This window comes from Taudactylus pleione, unplaced genomic scaffold (assembly GCF_031769625.1).
Source record: "Taudactylus pleione unplaced genomic scaffold, aTauple2 ptg000997l, whole genome shotgun sequence".
In the NCBI taxonomy this organism is placed as follows: domain Eukaryota; kingdom Metazoa; phylum Chordata; class Amphibia; order Anura; family Myobatrachidae; genus Taudactylus; species Taudactylus pleione.
This window is the reverse complement of record NW_028285398.1, coordinates 1,497,105-1,519,503: the sequence shown is the minus strand read 5'-3', so window position 1 is coordinate 1,519,503 and position 22,399 is coordinate 1,497,105. Positions and strand designations below refer to the sequence as shown.

General features: G+C 35.9%; 1 protein-coding gene across 1 annotated transcript in view; it reads right to left on the bottom strand.

Annotated features, from left to right (window-relative positions):
- LOC148454377 (DC-STAMP domain-containing protein 2-like) overlaps positions 1-22,399 on the bottom strand; it is a 60,034-nt gene that overhangs the window by 21,243 nt on the left and 16,392 nt on the right. The window contains exons 3-4 of the mRNA XM_088461004.1: positions 1,661-1,762; positions 377-571 (exon numbers count right to left, since the gene is read on the bottom strand). Of these exons, the coding sequence (XP_088317130.1) occupies positions 377-571; positions 1,661-1,762 (297 nt within the window). The remainder of the gene's footprint in view (positions 1-376; positions 572-1,660; positions 1,763-22,399) is intronic.

The following is a 22,399-nucleotide window of genomic DNA, read 5'->3' as shown; positions in this document are numbered from 1 at the left end:
TAGAAGTAGCAATTGGTTACAAAGACAGTACAGAGAAGGAGAGAGACTCACTATGGCGTATAGAAGCAGCAATGGGTTATAAGGGGAGTACAGAGTAGGAGAGAGACTCACTATGGCGTATAGAAGCAGTAGTGATGGGTCACAAAGGGAGTACAGAGTAGGAGACAGACTCACTATGGTGTATAGAAGTAGCAATGGGTCACAAGGGGAGTACAGAGTAGGAGAGAGACTCACTATGGCGTATAGAAGCAGTAGTGATGAGTCACACGGAGAGTACAGAGTAGGAGAGAGACTCACTATGGCATATAGAAGCAGTAGTGATGGGTCACACGGAGAGTAGGAGAGAGACACACTGTGTGTGTGAGATCACACTTACTTTTTGCGAGACCACACAAAGGCCGGAAGACATCCACGATGTAACACAGGAAGCCCAAGATTGACAGGCTTTTGAAGCATTGTTCTTTCCCTTTGTCAAAAATCCTGATACATTTTGTATAGGGGGCTTCCATCTCCTCATTACAGACCTCCCCCATGTTGCTGAGAAATGCCCAGATAGTGCGCAGCGACCTCCCTGTGCGGGAAAGAGCAAGCAGAAGATGGATCCCTGAAACATTGCTGACAGTAATGGCCGATACACACTAGACAACACCGCTGTAAACAAGACCAAACTGGACCACACAGGTGGAAATAGGACCACACAGGTGTGATCAGGACCACAGAGGTGTAAACAAGAACGCAAAGGTGTAAACGGGACCACATATGTGTAAACTAGACTACACAGATGGAAACAAGACCACAAAGGAACACACAAGTGTAAACAGGACCTCACAGGTGTAAACAAGTCCACACCGGAACACACAGGTGTAAACAAAACCGCAAATCTGTAAATGGGACCACATAGGTGTAAACTAGGCACAGGTGGAAACAGCACCACACAGGTGTAAACAAGACCAAATAGGACCACACAGGTGTAAACAATACAACACTGGACCACAGTTATAACAATACAACACTGGACCGCAGTTATAACAATGCAACACTGGAACACACAGGAGTAAACAGGACCACACCGGAAACCACAGGTGCAAACAAGATCGTACAGGTTTAAACAATACCACACAGGTGTAAAAAAAAAAAAACAGATGTAAACAGGACAACACATTCATAAATAAGACCACACTGGACCACACAGGTGTAAACAAGATCAAATAGGACCACACAGGTGGCAATACGACACTGGACCACACAGGTGTAAACCATACCACATAGGTGTAAAAAGGACCACACCGGAAACCACAGATGTAAACAAGATCGTACAGGTGCAAATAATACCACACATGTGGAAACAAGATCACACAAGTAGAAATATGACCACACAGGTGTAGACAAGACCAAATAGGACCACACAGGTGTAAAAAAGACCACACTGGACCACACATTTGTGAAGAAGACCGCGCCGGACCACACAGGTGTAAACAAGAACACACAACCGTACCACAAAGGTCCTCGCAGGACCACACAGGTCAGATTAGAGCGATACAAGACCATTCTAATCTGTCTTTAGAGCCACGTCTTCTAGTATTGGTGAATGTGGCCCCTGCCGTGTGTATGTACAGCGCCCATAATCATACTCCGCTCCCTGTCCATCTAGATTCCTCACCGAGATGTTTCACTCCGTCAATCATGGACTTGAAGAATTTCTTTGCACTTTCCGAGACTGAATAGAGCTTCCTTCCAACACTCTTCAAAAAATCCATAGCACCTATAGGACAACATAAAGTTATAATTGTGAATACACATGTGTAATAACATACATGCACTGCAAATGAAAAGTAAGTGCCACGGAGCCATGTAGCGTGTGTAGGCCTTACATGTCTAATAAGTTGTGTTTCGCAGCATCTCTGCATATTTTCTTATTTATTACAGTCTCACTGAAGATATGGGCCCTGATTCAGACCCACTTGCGAGCGGCTGTCCGCTCGCAAGTGGGTCGATGTTCTGCACTGAGCATGCGCACGACGGAGGGAGCTCCGTCGTGCGCATGCGCCAGACGCGACGAGCGAAGGAAAGTCCTTCGCTCGTTGTGTCTGATCAAAGGGGGCGTGCTGTCGATGTTGATTGACAGCACGCCCCCTTTGGTGGGCGTGACGGGGGCGTTCCCACGGGAACGCCTCCCGTCAGAAGCCGGCCCACTGACATCACTAGTGATGTCAGTGGGAGTGATTTTGGCTCTGATAGAGCCAAAATCACTCCGGAGCTTGCGGTTGAAAACCTCAACCGCAGGCTCCGGCTCGCAGTTTCGATGGTCAAGACCATCGCGGCCATCAAACCACGCTCGTATAGGCTGTGGGTGGTGACCCACAGCTATACGAACGTCCAGGAGGACGCTCCATTTTTATGGAGGGCGGCCCTCATTCAGAGTGAGCGGCTCTGAATGAGGGCAATGGTGCATAGGGCTGTACACGATACTACAAGAGGTGGTTACTATGTTATAATGTCACTCTGTTACTGTATTACTCTCACTATATCAGACGGTTACTATATTACACTGTCACTCTGTTACTGTATTACTCTCTTACTATATCAGACGGTTACTATATTACACTGTCACTCTGTTACTGTATTACTCTCTCACTATATCAGACGGTTACTATATTACACTGTCACTCTGTTACTGTATTACTCTCTCACTATATCAGACAGTTACTATATTACACTGTCACGCTGTTACTATATTACACTGTCACGCTGTTACTGTATTACTCTCTCACTATATCAGACGGTTACTATATTACACTGTCACTCTGTTACTGTATTACTCTCTCACTATATCAGATGGTTACTATATTACACTGTCACGCTGTTACTATATTACTCTCTCACTATATCAGACAGTTACTATTTTACACTGTCACGCTGTCACTGTATTACTCTCTTACTATATCAGATGGTTACTATGTTATAATGTCACTCTGTTACTGTATTACTCTCACTATATCAGATGGTTACTATATTACACTCACTCTGTTACTATATTACTCTCTCACTATATCAGACAGTTACTATATTACACTGTCACGCTGTCACTGTATTACACTCTTACTATATCAGATGGTTACTATATTACACTGTCACGCTGTCACTGTATTACACTCTTACTATATCAGATGGTTACTATATTACACTGTCACTCTGTTACTGTATTACTCTCTTACTATATCAGATGGTTACTATGTTATAATGTCACTCTGTTACTGTATTACCCTCACTATATCAGACGGTTACTATATTACACTGTCACTCTGTTACTATATTACTCTCTCACTATATCAGACAGTTACTATATTACACTGTCACGCTGTCACTGTATTACACTCTCACTATATCAGATGGTTACTATATTACACTGTCACTCTGTTACTGTATTACTCTCTCACTATATCAGATGGTTACTATATTACTCTCTCACTATATCAGACAGTTACTATATTACACTGTCACGCTGTCACTGTATTACACTCTCACTATATCAGATGGTTACTATATTACACTGTCACGCTGTCACTGTATTACTCTCTTACTATATCAGATGGTTACTATGTTATAATGTCACTCTGTTACTGTATTACTCTCACTATATCAGATGGTTACTATATTACACTGTCACTCTGTTACTGTATTACACTCTCACTATATCAGATGGTTACTGTATTACACTGTCACTCTGTTACTGTATTACTCTCTCACTATATCAGACGGTTACTATATTACACTGTCACTCTGTTACTATATTACTCTCTCACTATATCAGATGGTTACTATATTACACTGTCACGCTGTCACTGTATTACTCTCTCACTATATCAGATGGTTAGTATATTACACTGTCACTCTGTTACTGTATTACTCTCTCACTATATCAGATAGTTAACTATATTACACTGTCACTCTGTTACTGTATTACACTGTCACGCTGTCACTATTACTCTCTCACTATATCAGACAGTTACTATATTACACTGTCACGCTGTCACTGTATTACACTCTCACTATATCAGATGGTTACTATATTACACTGTCACGCTGTCACTGTATTACTCTCTTCTATATCAGATGGTTACTATGTTATAATGTCACTCTGTTACTGTATTACTCTCACTATATCAGATGGTTACTATATTACACTGTCACTCTGTTACTGTATTACTCTCACTATATCAGATGGTTACTATATTACACTGTCACTCTGTTACTGTATTACACTCTCACTATATCAGATGGTTACTGTATTACACTGTCACTCAGTTACTGTATTACTCTCTCACTATATCAGACGGTTACTATATTACACTGTCACTCTGTTACTGTATTACTCTCTCACTATATCAGATGGTTACTATATTACACTGTCACTCTGTTACTATATTACTCTCTCACTATATCAGACAGTTACTATATTACACTGTCACTCTGTTACTGTATTACTCTCTCACTATATCAGATGGTTACTATATTACACTGTCACGCTGTCACTGTATTACTCTCTCACTATATCAGATGGTTACTATATTACAGTGTCACGCTGTCACTGTATTACTCTCTCACTATATCAGATGGTTACTATATTACACTGTCACGCTGTCACTGTATTACTCTCTCACTATATCAGATGGTTACTATATTACGCTGTCACTGTATTACTCTCTTACTATATCAGACAGTTACTATATTACAGTGTCACTCTGTTACTGTATTACTCTCTCACTATATCAGACGGTTACTATATTACACTGTCACTCTGTTACTGTATTACTCTCTCACTATATCAGATGGTTACTATATTACACTGTCACGCTGTTACTATATTACTCTCTCACTATATCAGGCAGTTACTATATTACACTGTCACGCTGTCACTGTATTACTCTCTTACTATATCAGATGGTTACTATGTTATAATGTCACTCTGTTACTGTATTACTCTCACTATATCAGATGGTTACTATATTACACTGTCACTCTGTTACTATATTACTCTCTCACTATATCAGACAGTTACTATATTACACTGTCATGCTGTCACTGTATTACACTCTTACTATATCAGATGGTTACTATATTACACTGTCACTCTGTTACTGTATTACGCTCTCACTATATCAGATGGTTTCTATATTACACTGTCACTCTGTTACTGTATTACTCTCTTACTATATCAGATGGTTACTATGTTATAATGTCACTCTGTTACTGTATTACTCTCACTATATCAGACGGTTACTATATTACACTGTCACTCTGTTACTATATTACTCTCTCACTATATCAGACAGTTACTATATTACACTGTCACGCTGTCACTGTATTACACTCTCACTATATCAGATGGTTACTATATTACACTGTCACTCTGTTACTGTATTACTCTCTCACTATATCAGATGGTTACTATATTACTCTCTCACTATATCAGACAGTTACTGTATTACACTGTCATGCTGTCACTGTATTACACTCTCACTATATCAGATGGTTACTATATTACACTGTCACTCTGTTACTGTATTACTCTCTCACTATATCAGATTGTTACTATATTACACTGTCACTCTGTTACTGTATTACTCTCTCACTATATCAGATGGTTACTATATTACACTGTCACTCTGTTACTGTATTACTCTCTCACTATATCAGATGGTTACTATATTACACTGTCACGCTGTTACTGTATTACTCTCTCACTATATCAGATGGTTACTATATTACACTGTCATGCTGTCACTGTATTACACTCTTACTATATCAGATGGTTACTATATTACAGTGTCACTCTGTTACTGTATTACTCTCACTATATCAGACGGTTACAATATTACACTGTCACTCTGTTACTGTATTACTCTCTCACTATATCAGACGGTTACTATATTACAGTGTCACGCTGTTACTATATTACTCTCTCACTATATCAGATGGTTACTATAGTACACTGTCACTCTGTTACTATATTACTCTCTCACTATATCAGACAGTTACTATATTACACTGTCACTCTGTTACTGTATTACTCTCTCACTATATCAGATGGTTACTGTATTACACTGTCACTCTGTTACTGTATTACTCTCTCACTATATCAGACGGTTACTATATTACACTGTCACTCTGTTACTGTATTACACTCTCACTATATCAGATGGTTACTGTATTACACTGTCACTCTGTTACTGTATTACTCTCTCACTATATCAGACGGTTACTATATTACACTGTCACTCTGTTACTGTATTACTCTCTCACTATATCAGACGGTTACTATATTACACTGTCACGCTGTTACTGTATTACTCTCTCACTATATCAGACGGTTACTATATTACACTGTCACGCTGTTACTATATTACTCTCTCACTATATCAGACGGTTACTATATTACACTGTTACTATATTACTCTCTCACTATATCAGATGGTTACTATATTACACTGTCACTCTGTTACTATATTACTCTCTCACTATATCAGACAGTTACTATATTACACTGCCACTCTGTTACTGTATTACTCTCTCACAATATCAGATGGTTACTATATTACACTGTCACGCTGTTACTATATTACTCTCTCACTATATCAGACAGTTACTATATTACACTGTCACTGTATTACTCTCTTACTATATCAGATGGTTACTATGTTATAATGTCACTCTGTTACTGTATTACTCTCACTATATCAGATGGTTACTATATTACACTGTCACTCTGTTACTATATTACTCTCTCACTATATCAGACAGTTACTATATTACACTGTCATGCTGTCACTGTATTACACTCTTACTATATCAGATGGTTACTATATTACACTGTCACTCTGTTACTGTATTACTCTCTCACTATATCAGATGGTTACTATATTACACTGTCACTCTGTTACTGTATTACTCTCTTACTATATCAGATGGTTACTATGTTATAATGTCACTCTGTTACTGTATTACTCTCACTATATCAGACGGTTACTATATTACACTGTCACTCTGTTACTATATTACTCTCTCACTATATCAGACAGTTACTATATTACACTGTCACGCTGTCACTGTATTACACTCTCAATATATCAGATGGTTCCTATATGACACTGTCACTGTTACTGTATTACTCTCTCACTATATCAGATGGTTACTATATTACACTGTCACTCTGTTACTGTATTACTCTCTCACTATATCAGATGGTTACTATATTACACTGTCACTCTGTTACTGTATTACTCTCTCACTATATCAGATGGTTACTATATTACACTGTCATGCTGTCACTGTATTACACTCTTACTATATCAGATGGTTACTATATTACAGTGTCACTCTGTTACTGTATTACTCTCTCACTATATCAGACGGTTACTATATTACACTGTCACTCTGTTACTGTATTACTCTCTCACTATATCAGACGGTTACTATATTACACTGTCACTCTGTTACTATATTACTCTCTCACTATATCAGATGGTTACTATATTACACTGTCACGCTGTCACTGTATTACTCTCTCACTATATCAGATGGTTAGTATATTACACTGTCACTCTGTTACTGTATTACTCTCTCACTATATCAGATAGTTAACTATATTACACTGTCACTCTGTTACTGTATTACACTGTCACGCTGTCACTATTACTCTCTCACTATATCAGATAGTTACTATATTACACTGTCACGCTGTCACAGTATTACACTCTTACTATATCAGATGGTTACTATATTACACTGTCACGCTGTCACTGTATTACACTCTTACTATATCAGATGGTTACTATATTACACTGTCACGCTGTCACTGTATTACACTCTTACTATATCAGATGGTTACTATATTACACTGTCATGCTGTTACTATATTACTCTCACTATATCAGATGGTTACTATATTACACTGTCACTCTGTTACTGTATTACTCTCTCACTGTATCAGACGGTTACTATATTACACTGTCACTCTGTTACTGTATTACACTCTCACTATATCAGATGGTTACTGTTTTACACTGTCACTCTGTTACTGTATTACTCTCTCACTATATCAGACGGTTACTGTATTACACTGTCACTCTGTTACTGTATTACTCTCTCACTATATCAGACGGTTACTATATTACACTGTCACGCTGTTACTGTATTACTCTCTCACTATATCAGACGGTTACTATATTACACTGTCACTCTGTTACTATATTACTCTCTCACTATATTAGACAGTTACTATATTACACTGTCACTCTGTTACTGTATTACTCTCTCACTATATCAGATGGTTACTATATTACACTGTCACGCTGTCACTGTATTACTCTCTCACTATATCAGATGGTTACTATATTACACTGTCACGCTGTCACTGTATTACTCTCTCACTATATCAGATGGTTACTATATTACGCTGTCACTGTATTACTCTCTTACTATATCAGACAGTTACTATATTACAGTTCACTCTGTTACTGTATTACTCTCTCACTATATCAGATGGTTACTATATTACACTGTCACTCTGTTACTATATTACTCTCTCACTATATCAGACGGTTACTATATTACACTGTCACGCTGTCACTGTATTACTCTCTCACTATATCAGACGGTTACTATATTACACTGTCATGCTGTTACTATATTACTCTCACTATATCAGACGGTTACTATATTACACTGTCACTCTGTTACTGTATTACTCTCTCACTATATCAGACGGTTACTATATTACACTGTCACTCTGTTACTATATTACTCTCTCACTATATCAGATAGTTACTATATTACACTGTCACCCTGTCACAGTATTACACTCTTACTATATCAGATGGTTACTATATTACACTGTCACGCTGTCACTGTATTACACTCTTACTATATCAGATGGTTACTATATTACACTGTCACGCTGTCACTGTATTACACTCTTACTATATCAGATGGTTACTATATTACACTGTCATGCTGTTACTATATTACTCTCACTATATCAGACGGTTACTATATTACACTGTCACTCTGTTACTGTATTACTCTCTCACTATATCAGACGGTTACTATATTACACTGTCACTCTGTTACTGTATTACACTCTCACTATATCAGATGGTTACTGTATTACACTGTCACTCTGTTACTGTATTACTCTCTCACTATATCAGACGGTTACTATATTACAGTGTCACGCTGTCACTGTATTACTCTCTCACTATATCAGATGGTTACTATATTACACTGTCACTCTGTTACTGTATTACTCTCTCACTATATCAGATGGTTACTATATTACACTGTCACTCTGTTACTATATTACTCTCTCACTATATCAGACAGTTACTATATTACACTGTCACTCTGTTACTGTATTACACTCTCACTATATCAGATGGTTACTATATTACACTGTCACGCTGTCACTGTATTACTCTCTCACTATATCAGACGGTTACTATATTACACTGTCACTCTGTTACTATATTACTCTCTCACTATATCAGATAGTTACTATATTACACTGTCACTCTGTTACTGTATTACACTGTCACGCTGTCACTATTACTCTCTCACTATATCAGATAGTTACTATATTACACTGTCACTCTGTTACTGTATTACTCTCTTACTATATCAGATGGTTACTATGTTATAATGTCACTCTGTTACTGTATTACCCTCACTATATCAGACGGTTACTATATTACACTGTCACTCTGTTACTATATTACTCTCTCACTATATCAGACAGTTACTATATTACACTGTCACGCTGTCACTGTATTACACTCTCACTATATCAGATGGTTACTATATTACACTGTCACTCTGTTACTGTATTACTCTCTCACTATATCAGATGGTTACTATATTACTCTCTCACTATATCAGACAGTTACTATATTACACTGTCACTCTGTTACTATATTACTCTCTCACTATATCAGACAGTTACTATATTACACTGTCACTCTGTTACTGTATTACTCTCTCACTATATCAGATGGTTACTATATTACACTGTCACGCTGTTACTATATTACTCTCTCACTATATCAGACAGTTACTATATCACACTGTCACACTGTCACTGTATTACTCTCTTACTATATCAGATGGTTACTATATTACACTGTCACTCTGTTACTATATTACTCTCTCACTATATCAGACAGTTACTATATTACACTGTCATGCTCTCACTGTATTACACTCTTACTATATCAGATGGTTACTATATTACACTGTCACTCTGTTACTGTATTACTATCTTACTATATCAGATGGTTACTATGTTATAATGTCACTCTGTTACTGTATTACTCTCACTATATCAGACGGTTACTATATTACACTGTCACTCTGTTACTATATTACTCTCTCACTATATCAGACAGTTACTATATTACACTGTCACGCTGTCACTGTATTACACTCTCACTATATCAGATGGTTACTATATTACACTGTCACTCTGTTACTGTATTACTCTCTCACTATATCAGATGGTTACTATATTACTCTCTCACTATATCAGACAGTTACTATATTACACTGTCACGCTGTCACTGTATTACACTCTCACTATATCAGATGGTTACTATATTACACTGTCACTCTGTTACTGTATTACTCTCTCACTATATCAGATTGTTACTACATTACACTGTCACTCTGTTACTGTATTACTTTCTCACTATATCAGATGGTTACTATATTACAGTGTCACGCTGTCACTGTATTACTCTCTCACTATATCAGATGGTTACTATATTACACTGTCACTCTGTTACTGTATTACTCTCTCACTATATCAGATGGTTACTATATTACACTGTCATGCTGTCACTGTATTACACTCTTACTATATCAGATGGTTACTATATTACAGTGTCACTCTGTTACTGTATTACTCTCTCACTATATCAGACGGTTACTATATTACACTGTCACTCTGTTACTGTATTACTCTCTCACTATATCAGACGGTTACTATATTACAGTGTCACGCTGTTACTATATTACTCTCTCACTATATCAGATGGTTACTATATTACACTGTCACTGTTACTATATTACTCTCTCACTATATCAGACAGTTACTATATTACAGTGTCACGCTGTTACTATATTACTCTCTCACTATATCAGATGGTTACTATATTACACTGTCACTCTGTTACTATATTACTCTCTCACTATATCAGACAGTTACTATATTACACTGTCACTCTGTTACTGTATTACTCTCTCACTATATCAGATGGTTACTGTATTACACTGTCACTCTGTTACTGTATTACTCTCTCACTATATCAGACGGTTACTATATTACACTGTCACTCTGTTACTGTATTACATTCTCACTATATCAGATGGTTACTGTATTACACTGTCACTCTGTTACTGTATTACTCTCTCACTATATCAGACGGTTACTATATTACACTGTCACTCTGTTACTGTATTACTCTCTCACTATATCAGACGGTTACTATATTACACTGTCACGCTGTTACTGTATTACTCTCTCACTATATCAGACGGTTACTATATTACACTGTCACATGTTACTATATTAATCTCTCACTATATCAGACGGTTACTATATTACACTGTCACTCTGTTACTATATTACTCTCTCACTATATCAGATGGTTACTATATTACACTGTCACTCTGTTACTATATTACTCTCTCACTATATCAGACAGTTACTATATTACACTGTCACTCTGTTACTGTATTACTCTCTCACAATATCAGATGGTTACTATATTTCACTGTCACGCTGTTACTATATTACTCTCTCACTATATCAGACAGTTACTATATTACACTGTCATGCTCTCACTGTATTACACTCTTACTATATCAGATGGTTACTATATTACACTGTCACTCTGTTACTGTATTACTATCTTACTATATCAGATGGTTACTATGTTATAATGTCACTCTGTTACTGTATTACTCTCACTATATCAGACGGTTACTATATTACACTGTCACTCTGTTACTATATTACTCTCTCACTATATCAGACAGTTACTATATTACACTGTCACGCTGTCACTGTATTACACTCTCACTATATCAGATGGTTACTATATTACACTGTCACTCTGTTACTGTATTACTCTCTCACTATATCAGATGGTTACTATATTACTCTCTCACTATATCAGACAGTTACTATATTACACTGTCACGCTGTCACTGTATTACACTCTCACTATATCAGATGGTTACTATATTACACTGTCACTCTGTTACTGTATTACTCTCTCACTATATCAGATTGTTACTACATTACACTGTCACTCTGTTACTGTATTACTTTCTCACTATATCAGATGGTTACTATATTACAGTGTCACGCTGTCACTGTATTACTCTCTCACTATATCAGATGGTTACTATATTACACTGTCACTCTGTTACTGTATTACTCTCTCACTATATCAGATGGTTACTATATTACACTGTCATGCTGTCACTGTATTACACTCTTACTATATCAGATGGTTACTATATTACAGTGTCACTCTGTTACTGTATTACTCTCTCACTATATCAGACGGTTACTATATTACACTGTCACTCTGTTACTGTATTACTCTCTCACTATATCAGACGGTTACTATATTACAGTGTCACGCTGTTACTATATTACTCTCTCACTATATCAGATGGTTACTATATTACACTGTCACTGTTACTATATTACTCTCTCACTATATCAGACAGTTACTATATTACAGTGTCACGCTGTTACTATATTACTCTCTCACTATATCAGATGGTTACTATATTACACTGTCACTCTGTTACTATATTACTCTCTCACTATATCAGACAGTTACTATATTACACTGTCACTCTGTTACTGTATTACTCTCTCACTATATCAGATGGTTACTGTATTACACTGTCACTCTGTTACTGTATTACTCTCTCACTATATCAGACGGTTACTATATTACACTGTCACTCTGTTACTGTATTACATTCTCACTATATCAGATGGTTACTGTATTACACTGTCACTCTGTTACTGTATTACTCTCTCACTATATCAGACGGTTACTATATTACACTGTCACTCTGTTACTGTATTACTCTCTCACTATATCAGACGGTTACTATATTACACTGTCACGCTGTTACTGTATTACTCTCTCACTATATCAGACGGTTACTATATTACACTGTCACATGTTACTATATTAATCTCTCACTATATCAGACGGTTACTATATTACACTGTCACTCTGTTACTATATTACTCTCTCACTATATCAGATGGTTACTATATTACACTGTCACTCTGTTACTATATTACTCTCTCACTATATCAGACAGTTACTATATTACACTGTCACTCTGTTACTGTATTACTCTCTCACAATATCAGATGGTTACTATATTTCACTGTCACGCTGTTACTATATTACTCTCTCACTATATCAGACAGTTACTATATTACACTGTCACTCTGTTACTGTATTACTCTCTCACTATATCAGATGGTTACTATATTACACTGTCACTCTGTTACTGTATTACTCTCTTACTATATCAGATGGTTACTATGTTATAATGTCACTCTGTTACTGTATTACTCTCACTATATCAGACTGTTACTATATTACACTGTCACTCTGTTACTATATTACTCTCTCACTATATCAGACAGTTACTATATTACACTGTCACGCTGTCACAGTATTACACTCTCAATATATCAGATGGTTCCTATATGACACTGTCACTGTTACTGTATTACTCTCTCACTACATCAGATGGTTACTATATTACACTGTCACTCTGTTACTGTATTACTCTCTCACTATATCAGATGGTTACTATATTACACTGTCACTCTGTTACTGTATTACTCTCTCACTATATCAGATGGTTACTATATTACACTGTCATGCTGTCACTGTATTACACTCTTACTATATCAGATGGTTACTATATTACAGTGTCACTCTGTTACTGTATTACTCTCTCACTATATCAGACGGTTACTATATTACACTGTCACTCTGTTACTGTATTACTCTCTCACTATATCAGACGGTTACTATATTACACTGTCACTCTGTTACTATATTACTCTCTCACTATATCAGACAGTTACTATATTACACTGTCATGCTGTCACTGTATTACTCTCTCACTATATCAGACGGTTACTATATTACACTGTCACGCTGTTACTGTATTACTCTCTCACTATATCAGACGGTTACTATATTACACTGTCACGCTGTTACTATATTACTCTCTCACTATATCAGATGGTTACTATATTACACTGTCACTCTGTTACTATATTACTCTCTCACTATATCAGATGGTTACTATATTACACTGTCACTCTGTTACTGTATTACACTGTCACGCTGTCACTGTTACTCTCTCACTATATCAGATAGTTACTATATTACACTGTCACTCTGTTACTATATTACTCTCTCACTATATCAGACAGTTACTATATTACACTGTCATGCTGTCACTGTATTACTCTCTCACTATATCAGACGGTTACTATATTACACTGTCACGCTGTTACTGTATTACTCTCTCACTATATCAGACGGTTACTATATTACACTGTCACGCTGTTACTATATTACTCTCTCACTATATCAGACGGTTACTATATTACACTGTCACTCTGTTACTATATTACTCTCTCACTATATCAGATGGTTACTATATTACACTGTCACTCTGTTACTATATTACTCTCTCACTATATCAGACAGTTACTATATTACACTGTCACTCTGTTACTGTATTACTCTCTCACAATATCAGATGGTTACTATATTACACTGTCACGCTGTTACTATATTACTCTCTCACTATATCAGACAGTTACTATATTACACTGTCACTGTATTACTCTCTTACTATATCAGATGGTTACTATGTTATAATGTCACTCTGTTACTGTATTACTCTCACTATATCAGATGGTTACTATATTACACTGTCACTCTGTTACTATACTACTCTCTCACTATATCAGACAGTTACTATATTACACTGTCATGCTGTCACTGTATTACACTCTTACTATATCAGATGGTTACTATATTACACTGTCACTCTGTTACTGTATTACTCTCTCACTATATCAGATGGTTACTATATTACACTGTCACTCTGTTACTGTATTACTCTCTTACTATATCAGATGGTTACTATGTTATAATGTCACTCTGTTACTGTATTACTCTCACTATATCAGACGGTTACTATATTACACTGTCACTCTGTTACTATATTACTCTCTCACTATATCAGACAGTTACTATATTACACTATCACGCTGTCACTGTATTACACTCTCAATATATCAGATGGTTCCTATATGACACTGTCACTGTTACTGTATTACACTGTCACGCTGTCACTATTACTCTCTCACTATATCAGATAGTTACTATTTACACTGTCACGCTGTCACAGTATTACACTCTTACTATATCAGATGGTTACTATATTACACTGTCACGCTGTCACTGTATTACACTCTTACTATATCAGATGGTTACTATATTACACTGTCATGCTGTTACTATATTACTCTCACTATATCAGATGGTTACTATATTACACTGTCACTCTGTTACTGTATTACTCTCTCACTATATCAGACGGTTACTATATTACACTGTCACTCTGTAACTGTATTACACTCTCACTATATCAGACAGTTACTATATTACACTGTCACTCTGTTACTGTATTACTCTCTCACTATATCAGACGGTTACTATATTACACTGTCACGCTGTCACTGTATTACTCTCTTACTATATCAGACGGTTACTATATTACACTGTCACGCTGTTACTATATTACTCTCTCACTATATCAGACGGTTACTATATTACACTGTCACTCTGTTAGTATATTACTCTCTCACTATATCAGACGGTTACTATATTACACTGTCACTCTGTTACTATATTACTCTCTCACTATATCAGATGGTTACTATATTACACTGTCACTCTGTTACTATATTACTCTCTCACTATATCAGACAGTTACTATATTACACTGTCACTCTGTTACTGTATTACTCTCTCACTATATCAAATGGTTACTATATTACACTGTCACGCTGTCACTGTATTACTCTCTCACTATATCAGATGGTTACTATATTACAGTGTCACGCTGTCACTGTATTACTCTCTCACTATATCAGATGGTTACTATATTACACTGTCACGCTGTCACTGTATTACTCTCTCACTATATCAGATGGTTACTATATTACGCTGTCACTGTATTACTCTCTTACTATATCAGACAGTTACTATATTACAGTTCACTCTGTTACTATATTACTCTCTCACTGTATCAGACGGTTACTATATTACACTGTCACTCTGTTACTGTATTACTCTCTCACTATATCAGACGGTTACTATATTACACTGTCACTGTTACTGTATTACTATATCAGATGGTTACTATATTACACTGTCACTCTGTTACTATATTACTCTCTCACTATATCAGACAGTTACTATATTACACTGTCACGCTGTTACTGTATCAGACGGTTACTATATTACACTGTCACGCTGTTACTGTATTACTCTCTCACTATATCAGACGGTTACTATATTACACTGTCACTGTATTACTCTCTCACTATATCAGACAGTTACTATATTACACTGTCACTCTGTTACTATATTACTCTCACTATATCAGATGGTTACTATATTACAGTGTCACTCTGTTACTGTATTACTCTCTCACTATATCAGACGGTTACTGTATTACACTGTCACTCTGTTACTATATTACTCTCTCACTATATCAGACGGTTACTATATTACACTGTCACTCTGTTACTATATTACTCTCTCACTATATCAGACAGTTACTATATTACACTGTCACGCTGTCACTGTATTACTCTCTTACTATATCAGACAGTTACTATATTACAGTTCACTCTGTTACTATATTACTCTCTCACTGTATCAGACGGTTACTATATTACACTGTCACTCTGTTACTGTATTACTCTCTCACTATATCAGACGGTTACTATATTACAGTGTCACGCTGTTACTATATTACTCTCTCACTATATCAGACGGTTACTATGTTACACTGTCACTCTGTTACTGTATTACACTCTCACTATATCAGATGGTTACTATATTACACTGTCACTCTGTTACTATATTACTCTCTCACTATATCAGACAGTTACTATATTACACTGTCACTCTGTTACTGTATTACACTCTCACTATATCAGACAGTTACTATATTACACTGTCACTCTGTTACTATATTACTCTCACTATATCAGATGGTTACTATATTACAGTGTCACTCTGTTACTGTATTACTCTCTCACTATATCAGACGGTTACTGTATTACACTGTCACTCTGTTACTATATTACTCTCTCACTATATCAGACGGTTACTATATTACACTGTCACTCTGTTACTATATTACTCTCTCACTATATCAGACAGTTACTATATTACACTGTCACGCTGTCACTGTATTACTCTCTCACTATATCAGATGGTTACTATATTACGCTGTCACTGTATTACTCTCTTACTATATCAGACAGTTACTATATTACAGTTCACTCTGTTACTATATTACTCTCTCACTGTATCAGACGGTTACTATATTACACTGTCACTCTGTTACTGTATTACTCTCTCACTATATCAGACGGTTACTATATTACAGTGTCACGCTGTTACTATATTACTCTCTCACTATATCAGACGGTTACTATGTTACACTGTCACTCTGTTACTGTATTACACTCTCACTATATCAGATGGTTACTATATTACACTGTCACTCTGTTACTATATTACTCTCTCACTATATCAGACAGTTACTATATTACACTGTCACTCTGTTACTGTATTACACTCTCACTATATCAGATGGTTACTATATTACACTGTCACTCTGTTACTATATTACTCTCTCACTATATCAGACGGTTACTATATTACACTGTCACGCTGTCACTGTATTACTCTCTCACTATATCAGACGGTTACTATATTACACTGTCACTCTGTTACTATATTACTCTCTCACTATATCAGATAGTTACTATATTACACTGTCACTCTGTTACTGTATTACACTGTCACGCTGTCACTATTACTCTCTCACTATATCAGATAGTTACTATATTACACTGTCACGCTGTCACAGTATTACACTCTTACTATATCAGATGGTTACTATATTACACTGTCACGCTGTCACTGTATTACACTCTTACTATATCAGATGGTTACTATATTACACTGTCACGCTGTCACTGTATTACTCTCTCACTATATCAGATAGTTACTATATTACACTGTCACTCTGTTACTGTATTACACTGTCACGCTGTCACTATTACTCTCTCACTATATCAGATAGTTACTATATTACACTGTCACGCTGTCACAGTATTACACTCTTACTATATCAGATGGTTACTATATTACACTGTCACGCTGTCACTGTATTACACTCTTACTATATCAGATGGTTACTATATTACACTGTCACGCTGTCACTGTATTACACTCTTACTATATCAGATGGTTACTATATTACACTGTCATGCTGTTACTATATTACTCTCACTATGTCAGATGGTTACTATATTACACTGTCACTTCTTTTACTGTATTACTCTCTCACTATATCAGACAGTTACTATATTACACTGTCACTCTGTTACTGTATTACTCTCTCACTATATCAGACGGTTACTATATTACACTGTCACTCTGTTACTGTATTACTCTCTCACTATATCAGATGGTTACTATATTACACTGTCACGCTGTTACTATATTACTCTCTCACTATATCAGACAGTTACTATATCACACTGTCACACTGTCACTGTATTACTCTCTTACTATATCAGATGGTTACTATATTACACTGTCACTCTGTTACTATATTACTCTCTCACTATATCAGACAGTTACTATATTACACTGTCATGCTCTCACTGTATTACACTCTTACTATATCAGATGGTTACTATATTACACTGTCACTCTGTTACTGTATTACTATCTTACTATATCAGATGGTTACTATGTTATAATGTCACTCTGTTACTGTATTACTCTCACTATATCAGACGGTTACTATATTACACTGTCACTCTGTTACTATATTACTCTCTCACTATATCAGACAGTTACTATATTACACTGTCACGCTGTCACTGTATTACACTCTCACTATATCAGATGGTTACTATATTACACTGTCACTCTGTTACTGTATTACTCTCTCACTATATCAGATGGTTACTATATTACTCTCTCACTATATCAGACAGTTACTATATTACACTGTCACGCTGTCACTGTATTACACTCTCACTATATCAGATGGTTACTATATTACACTGTCACTCTGTTACTGTATTACTCTCTCACTATATCAGATTGTTACTACATTACACTGTCACTCTGTTACTGTATTACTTTCTCACTATATCAGATGGTTACTATATTACAGTGTCACGCTGTCACTGTATTACTCTCTCACTATATCAGATGGTTACTATATTACACTGTCACTCTGTTACTGTATTACTCTCTCACTATATCAGATGGTTACTATATTACACTGTCATGCTGTCACTGTATTACACTCTTACTATATCAGATGGTTACTATATTACAGTGTCACTCTGTTACTGTATTACTCTCTCACTATATCAGACGGTTACTATATTACACTGTCACTCTGTTACTGTATTACTCTCTCACTATATCAGACGGTTACTATATTACAGTGTCACGCTGTTACTATATTACTCTCTCACTATATCAGATGGTTACTATATTACACTGTCACTGTTACTATATTACTCTCTCACTATATCAGACAGTTACTATATTACAGTGTCACGCTGTTACTATATTACTCTCTCACTATATCAGATGGTTACTATATTACACTGTCACTCTGTTACTATATTACTCTCTCACTATATCAGACAGTTACTATATTACACTGTCACTCTGTTACTGTATTACTCTCTCACTATATCAGATGGTTACTGTATTACACTGTCACTCTGTTACTGTATTACTCTCTCACTATATCAGACGGTTACTATATTACACTGTCACTCTGTTACTGTATTACATTCTCACTATATCAGATGGTTACTGTATTACACTGTCACTCTGTTACTGTATTACTCTCTCACTATATCAGACGGTTACTATATTACACTGTCACTCTGTTACTGTATTACTCTCTCACTATATCAGACGGTTACTATATTACACTGTCACGCTGTTACTGTATTACTCTCTCACTATATCAGACGGTTACTATATTACACTGTCACATGTTACTATATTAATCTCTCACTATATCAGACGGTTACTATATTACACTGTCACTCTGTTACTATATTACTCTCTCACTATATCAGATGGTTACTATATTACACTGTCACTCTGTTACTATATTACTCTCTCACTATATCAGACAGTTACTATATTACACTGTCACTCTGTTACTGTATTACTCTCTCACAATATCAGATGGTTACTATATTTCACTGTCACGCTGTTACTATATTACTCTCTCACTATATCAGACAGTTACTATATTACACTGTCATGCTCTCACTGTATTACACTCTTACTATATCAGATGGTTACTATATTACACTGTCACTCTGTTACTGTATTACTATCTTACTATATCAGATGGTTACTATGTTATAATGTCACTCTGTTACTGTATTACTCTCACTATATCAGACGGTTACTATATTACACTGTCACTCTGTTACTATATTACTCTCTCACTATATCAGACAGTTACTATATTACACTGTCACGCTGTCACTGTATTACACTCTCACTATATCAGATGGTTACTATATTACACTGTCACTCTGTTACTGTATTACTCTCTCACTATATCAGATGGTTACTATATTACTCTCTCACTATATCAGACAGTTACTATATTACACTGTCACGCTGTCACTGTATTACACTCTCACTATATCAGATGGTTACTATATTACACTGTCACTCTGTTACTGTATTACTCTCTCACTATATCAGATTGTTACTACATTACACTGTCACTCTGTTACTGTATTACTTTCTCACTATATCAGATGGTTACTATATTACAGTGTCACGCTGTCACTGTATTACTCTCTCACTATATCAGATGGTTACTATATTACACTGTCACTCTGTTACTGTATTACTCTCTCACTATATCAGATGGTTACTATATTACACTGTCATGCTGTCACTGTATTACACTCTTACTATATCAGATGGTTACTATATTACAGTGTCACTCTGTTACTGTATTACTCTCTCACTATATCAGACGGTTACTATATTACACTGTCACTCTGTTACTGTATTACTCTCTCACTATATCAGACGGTTACTATATTACAGTGTCACGCTGTTACTATATTACTCTCTCACTATATCAGATGGTTACTATATTACACTGTCACTGTTACTATATTACTCTCTCACTATATCAGACAGTTACTATATTACAGTGTCACGCTGTTACTATATTACTCTCTCACTATATCAGATGGTTACTATATTACACTGTCACTCTGTTACTATATTACTCTCTCACTATATCAGACAGTTACTATATTACACTGTCACTCTGTTACTGTATTACTCTCTCACTATATCAGATGGTTACTGTATTACACTGTCACTCTGTTACTGTATTACTCTCTCACTATATCAGACGGTTACTATATTACACTGTCACTCTGTTACTGTATTACATTCTCACTATATCAGATGGTTACTGTATTACACTGTCACTCTGTTACTGTATTACTCTCTCACTATATCAGACGGTTACTATATTACACTGTCACTCTGTTACTGTATTACTCTCTCACTATATCAGACGGTTACTATATTACACTGTCACGCTGTTACTGTATTACTCTCTCACTATATCAGACGGTTACTATATTACACTGTCACATGTTACTATATTAATCTCTCACTATATCAGACGGTTACTATATTACACTGTCACTCTGTTACTATATTACTCTCTCACTATATCAGATGGTTACTATATTACACTGTCACTCTGTTACTATATTACTCTCTCACTATATCAGACAGTTACTATATTACACTGTCACTCTGTTACTGTATTACTCTCTCACAATATCAGATGGTTACTATATTTCACTGTCACGCTGTTACTATATTACTCTCTCACTATATCAGACAGTTACTATATTACACTGTCACTCTGT